General features: G+C 38.9%; 1 protein-coding gene across 1 annotated transcript in view; it reads right to left on the bottom strand.

Annotated features, from left to right (window-relative positions):
* SCHIP1 (schwannomin interacting protein 1) overlaps nucleotides 1-6,298 on the bottom strand; it is a 56,553-nt gene extending 50,255 nt beyond the window's left edge. Inside the window, exon 1 of the mRNA XM_025215123.1 lies at nucleotides 6,045-6,298. Within this exon, the coding sequence (XP_025070908.1) occupies nucleotides 6,045-6,074 (30 nt within the window). The 5' untranslated portion in view covers nucleotides 6,075-6,298. The remainder of the gene's footprint in view (nucleotides 1-6,044) is intronic.
* Between the last annotated feature and the right edge of the window lie 655 nt (nucleotides 6,299-6,953).

Below are 6,953 nucleotides of genomic sequence, written 5' to 3'. Positions count from 1 at the left end.
CCGTGTATAAGCGCTGGAGCCCCGCCCCCCAAGCCGCTGGGCTGCATTCCTGGCTGTGTGCATGCTGTGGCTGCGTACATACATATACCATTTATCGGTGACATTATCAGATACACTGGCCAAAAAAGACTTGCCAATAATGTTAATTTTCCTTTTATCAGTGCCAATCTGATATGCCACTGATATATTGGTGCGCCTCTACAATATTCCGTAAGAACTTCAACATTTAAAGAAATTTCTAACATTTAGAACAGGGATAGGGAAAGTTCAGCCTGCAGGCTGGATCCAGTTGGCCAGGGAGTCCATTTCCCAGCTGCCCCTGCCCGCATGGCTTGTGCCAGTCACCATGAAGATTTCAGTCATGCCCGCAGTGTGCGTGGCTGAGCAGCACAGTGGGCTGCTCCAGAGCTGCTGGGAATATGGGGCAGGGGCAGCTTGCTCCAGAGCCAGGGCAGTGCTGCATTCTGTAGCCTAAACGCTCCACTTTGCGCCAGCTCCTTACAGCAGCGACAGCCTGTCTAGAGCCAGGTCAGAGCCACGATCCCCTGCATAAGGGCCCTTGTCTGGAGCATGTAGGCTACAGATCGTGGCTCCAGAGCAAGCTGGCCCCATCCCACATTCCCAGCAGCTCCAGAGCAGCCCCCTGCGCTGCTCTGCCATGTGCACTGCCAATGCAGCTGAGGACTGGCACAAGCCATGCGGCATGGAGACTGGTACAAGCCATGTGGGCAGGGGTGCCTGGGAAATGGAGTCCCCGGCCAAACCAGTGGCCCAGAGGTTCCCCATCCCCGATTTAGAAGTACAGAAAAGGCCTGAAAGTACAAAATCTAAAGGGGAGAAAGCAAGAAAAAGGAGTCCAAATTTTCAAATCTAGCATTTTATAAGACACTAGTTTGAAAAGACAGTGGGCAATCACTGACATCTGTTCCGTAATGCTTGTGACCTGAGGTCCCTTCTTCATTTCCTGTTGACATGTCTTTGGTCTACAGTTCTGTTGAAAAGATGCCTTTCAGAAAAATCATTTGTGGTTTACAAGCTAGTCAACTCCTTGTGAATATCCAGGGGAAAGGCACCCCCTCCCACCCACCTTCTATCATTTGCTATGATAATGCACCCATTGAGGGGTGCAACTGAGGGGATGACCTGGTCTTTGAGCATAAGCACATAATTGCAAATTCTGTTCAGTTCTATATGTAAGTTACATTACTCAATGAGATTGTTTGCAAATACGCAGACAATCTGCATGCAACTTTAAACATCAGCTTAAGAAATCACTTGATTTAGTACTTGTGAAAGATGGTGAATTACTGTGGCAGGACAAGCCACATGTGTGAGCACATGTACACACCTTTACAGATAGCGCATTCTGCCAACACACTTCAAAGCTGACTGGAGGAAGAAGAGACATGAATGGCAGTATGATCTGGGATACAAAGCGTGTTGAGGGTTTGGCCCCCTTTTCAACTCATCCGCTATTCCATTCTTTTTCAGATCCCTTGCCCCTGCTGATCTCTTTAGCCCCTTTCTTCTCAGATCCTCCCCTAATAAATGCTGAAGGAAATAAGATGAGAGTCTGACTAAAATGGAGGTCTGGCAGTATTGTCAGGTGGTCTAAATGAGCTGCTGCACTTCTCACTCATAGCCAAGCAGGGCAAGGTGGATTCTTTTGGGCTGCCGTTAGTTGTGAAACTTGACTGCCCTGCCTGTAGCAGCTGTCCACTAGACCCATTCCAGCCCTGTGATTAGGACCAGCTGGAGCATTCCCTCCTCCCCATATCTGGGAATGAGAATGAAAAGAAGCCACTGAATGCTGCTCTCCCTTTCCCCAGGATTTTGAAGTAGAGATTGGAGGTTCCCTCTTCAAATCAACTGAGGCAGCTGCCCCCTATGCAAGGAGAAGAGACCTCTACATGTAATGGGATGGGAGATCATTTGGAAAGCATGGTTGGGGCAGGGGAATAAACGCTGAGGAAGAGGGATCTGAGAACTGAACCAAGAGACACACCAGAACCAAATTAATGCAGAGGGTGGGAAGGACCAGACCAAGAGCTGAAATTTCAATCATATTTTTTTTAAATGATGCTGAATATATTTTAAGTCTGTTTAAAGATGCAGCTAAGATGGGTTTCAGTATGCACCAGTATTATACTTGTTAGCAACAGTTACAGTTCCTAGTGCAGATAAAACCATAATACCAGAATTTATCCTCATCAGATCTTGTCCCCAGTAAATTCTTGTACCCTGTGCCATTCCTGAGACACCTGTTTTTGAGCTAGTTCCAGGACTTCTAAAAAACAAAATCAACTAATTATTCATATAAGTTTCTTAAGCCTCCTTATGTACATGAAGCCCAGTAACATTTTCCCAAGGTGACCTTTCAATTAGTAGAAACAGTTACATATCCAGATTGATGCTAGTCTGCATAACTGAAAATGGCTCCCATGGGCAATTTTCTGTTTAGGGACTATTATATTACACGGGGGTTCTGTCTTTCAGTGTTCTGGTGTTCGGGGATTTCTCAATTTTTAGAACATCAGAAATAAATCGGAGGTGATATTTAACACTGCATTATTAACTATTTGCATTTCAGTAACACCTAAAGGCTGCATTGTGCTAGGCACTGTACAAACATATAACAACGAGCTAACTCTGGCTCACAGGGATTAAAATAGTCCCAGTCATCAAGATGGAGGGCACATGTAAGGACACAACAAGTTTGACATCTCAGATTATTCCATCCAAGTAAGTACCTAAATGATTTAATGATGAACTTATCATAATGCAAGTTATAAATTAAAATCCTGAATCACAAATCAACACATTGAAAGGAAGTGCAGATAGTAAGAAAACACTGTCAGTATTTCCATTTCTATTTATCTAGCTTAGTTCACATTCTGTGTTTCTCCCATGTGAGTTGATGAGATTACAAATACCTAAAATACTTTAAATGAATGTAAAACCTGTTTCATGCCAAACTTGCAGGAGAAAAAACAGAACCCTATACACAAAAATAGGCAGACTGTCAGAACCACACTTATAATTTACTTTTAAATGTTATTGATTCATAATTTTCAGAGTACATCTCTATTTATTTAAATATCTCACATATTTTAAGTTTTTGATGTAAGTTAAAAAAAAATAATTTCAATTGCTTTCAGTCGTGCTGTACTGCAGAATACTGACATGCCAATTCCAACATGTAAAAGGGTTTATGCCTCTTCAGTACTGATAAGGATGATAATGGTTTGTATGGCAGTTAAAGTAGCTACTACACACACATTAGATGGTAATATCTTTTAGTCATTATTGACCTGGCCTAGATTCAAACTGATGATCACAAAATGAAAGGATTCATATCCCATAACCAAGACTATAAGCTATTCAGTTCTGTTGCAATAAATCTACTGTCTCCAATTTCTTTAAAAAAATCCATATATTAAAATAACACAGGTATTTAGCCTTCAATGTTTTACTCATTATTTATAGGCTGTATTTAGACTGTAGATCTAAAAATGATTGCTAACCATGTAGCATTTTTGGAATCATTAGTTTTGTTAATTTAAAAAGAATATGGTTCATTTTCTCAAGAATTTGAGAAAGCAATAGCAACAGTTGACTTAAAATGTCATAAACAAGATTTGTGAGGCAAAATGATAGGAATAAACAAGTTTGTTTTTTTCCCACCCCAGGAAACAACCTAAATCCTCTCAATCATTCTCGCCTTTTGCTCTCATGAGGTCCTCTACAACGTATGTATTATCTTGATACAGCCCACTGCAGGCAAGCGTCAGAGGCTGAACATAGACATTACATATTTCTCAGACGATGAGAACATCTTAAATTTTCTCTACACTCTGAAATATTTTTAGATTTTAGTGAGAGAGAGACACCAAAAAGGTATTAAAGCACAGATGTCACAAGAGACTACAGCAGCACTAACACCGACATTCTCCCTTCCCCCTCATAGGCAGTGCTTAGGGAAGCAGCCCTTCCTGTCTGGCATGCTGAAATCCAATCATTTATGGCTTCTAGTTTGATTCTAAACCCTGGATTGCTGATCTCAAAAGGATTAAAACTTGACCTTAAGGTTAATGGGTTTGTGTTTTTCCCTGCTCTATGCAATGCAGCAGAAAGGTTTTTGAGCAAATGTATCTGAAAATACTTTAATGGATTTTTTTCTCCTAGAACTAAGATTCACATAGTACTGATGCTACATAGAATGTTTTGAAAGCACAAATTGTAAGCAAGAATAGATTTAAATTATTAAAATGAAACAATATTATGATCATAAGTCAAAACAAATGCATTAATATGCAAGGATGCTATCCAAGCTCATATCAGGAGCCATTCTTGACTGTTCTCAGTCACTGTTCCCAGAAGACTGGCTTCCATTTGAGATGAAACAATACATGGCCTTTAACCCTCCAGTTTCTAGAACTATGCCAGCAAAACATTTTAAGGGACAAAACAATGATGCTATTTAATAAAGAGCAACAAAATAATGGCTTCAGAAAAACTGGGCCACTGAACAAAACACACTTTGTTTTTGTTTTAAGAAAAGGGAAAAAAAAGACTAAAATATTTTAAAACTATTCGTTGGATTAAAAAAAAATAATCTCTCCAAAAGTATAACTGTAACTATTCTATTTTACAGGTTGCTACTTTAGTATCCTTTCCCCTTTCTGCTGTATGTCACAGGTTTTTTGCTTACACAAGCATGGCATTAGAATTATTCATACTACATTTAAGTGGATATAAAACATTGTCCCTTACAAAAGCCTACCTACCATTTCTTAACTTTCTGTGCATGTCTCTCTAAGTATCTTGTAGAATGCATTGCTTTGCATACGCATAAATGCATTACCCAATTATACTGCACAGAAAACACACACACATGCATGATTAGTAACCTACCGATAGAAGCATGCTCCAGATGTGGAATTTGTAGCATAAATGTGTGTAATACGGTCACTTTCTTCTTACAAAAGTTCAGTGATAAAAAATGAACTTCGAAACTCTTACTTTCCCCTACTATAATGTAATATATTAGGATTTATTACTCCCCATAATCAACTGATTAGTAATGCAGGGTACTGCCTGAAGATCTGCAATAGCACCAGGATCCTATTGTGCTAGGCACTGTACAAACACATAGCAAAGGCAATTACTGGCTCAAAATGCTTAAAATCAATCTATTTGTATTTTGATTATTCATCAGAAAAGTAAGCCATGTTGTTTAAAATAAGAGAGACACAGAAACTGACAATTACTTTTTCATGCATCTACCATATATATGAAATTATTGAATATGAAAGTAATTATCTTTTAAAATATTACAAGTTAGTAATATTTCTTCAAATATTGTACCTCTCAAAGTGTAAAACAGCTACTTCCTATGAATAACTTAAACAAAGCTCATGCTTCTAGTAACTGAGTATGTTTTAAGGCATGCCACCAGTAAAATTTAAATGAAGTTTGTCCGCAAATACTCAGATGAATACGTATCACTTCGTACTTTCTCCCATATGAACACGTCACACAACACTGAATGTGAGTGTTAAAATAAATTCATTACAGATCAAGTATCTTTTTATTTTCCACTCATTTTCACTGCATTAATGAGCATTATGTGCTATATACAAAAACTTAGGCATTAAACACAGTTAAATTAACGGTAGAGACTATTTTACAGATATTTCATGTATGATGCTATTTGTTCTATAATTTTGTTCACAAAAGGGTTTCTTTCTTATACCTTAACCAATTTTTCATTAAGAGAGTCCCTCCATCCATACAGGCAAACAGATAAGGACATAATATAGGTGCATAATTCACATTTTAAAAGCCAAGTGGGCATTATGCTCTGCACTGCTCATCAGATCTAGGATAACTATAGCATAAACAGGGCTATCTTATTTAGAAAGAAAAGAACATGATTCTAATAGCACCGTAGGAGTCAAGCATAGGCAACCTGCTGCGCTGTTAAAGGCAGGCCTTTCTCTTCCAAAAGGATGCCTACATTGTATCAGAGCTTTAATTCTTACCTGATACGAACAGTTTTCCTGGTGTACCATCTCAGTGCATCATACAGAGCAGACACCAAGCCAGGAATGTTTACAGAAGCTGCACAGTTAAAATTTACAGCATCTGAAGGAGAAAAGAACGCCCTTGTAAGGCGAGAGGCTTCCCGCAGATTAAAATGGATGCTGTTTCTGCTGTTTCAACCTGCGCAATGGCACTGCCTTTGCTAGTGAGAAGCGTAGCAGAGCTGTTCTCCTCAGGGAACCAGCAATGAGGTTTAATAACATGTAGCTGAGACTGTGATGGGGGAGGGGGTTCACTCATCACTAGCACAATCAGCCAATTATATTTTAGACACAAAGAAAAGGATCAGTCTGAGGCTGGTGTGACCTTCTGGTGCTTCATGAAGGCAGTTAACTGATGTGGAAACGTTCTAGCTCTCATTAAAAGGGAAAAAGGCAAGAAAAAAACACCCCAAAAAACAAATCAATGCTTCTCTTGAACATTTCTGACCTCTGGCACCACCAGTATCACTCCCTACAGCCATTCTTCGATTAGTGCACGTAAAAGATGACTTGAAATATATTTTACTCCTGTTTTAATACAGTTTGAATACAGCTTTAAAAAGCCAATCATAATGTTGTAGTACAGGAATTAAAAACAGCTGCCTTGGCACTTTAAAAAGGGGGCATCTATTTTAATCAGCGGAGAATATTTCACTTTGAACAAGTTTTACAGCTGAAGAAACCCAAACTTGTATTAACATTTCATCCAAAAGAGACTTGAGCTATGTACTTTCTTTTACCAAAACTTATTTAAGATATTGAATGATTAAATCAGAACTAGAAATGCATAATGAATATAACCTATAAACATTTTTACCTTGTTTTGGAGGAACGTTTTCTTTAACAAAATACTTCATCTTATATTTC

The sequence above is a fragment of the Alligator sinensis genome, unplaced genomic scaffold, assembly GCF_000455745.1.
Source record: "Alligator sinensis unplaced genomic scaffold, ASM45574v1 scaffold60_1, whole genome shotgun sequence".
Lineage (NCBI taxonomy): Eukaryota > Metazoa > Chordata > Crocodylia > Alligatoridae > Alligator > Alligator sinensis.
Note: the sequence above shows the minus strand (reverse complement) of the source record. Positions and strands in the feature narration are given on the sequence as shown.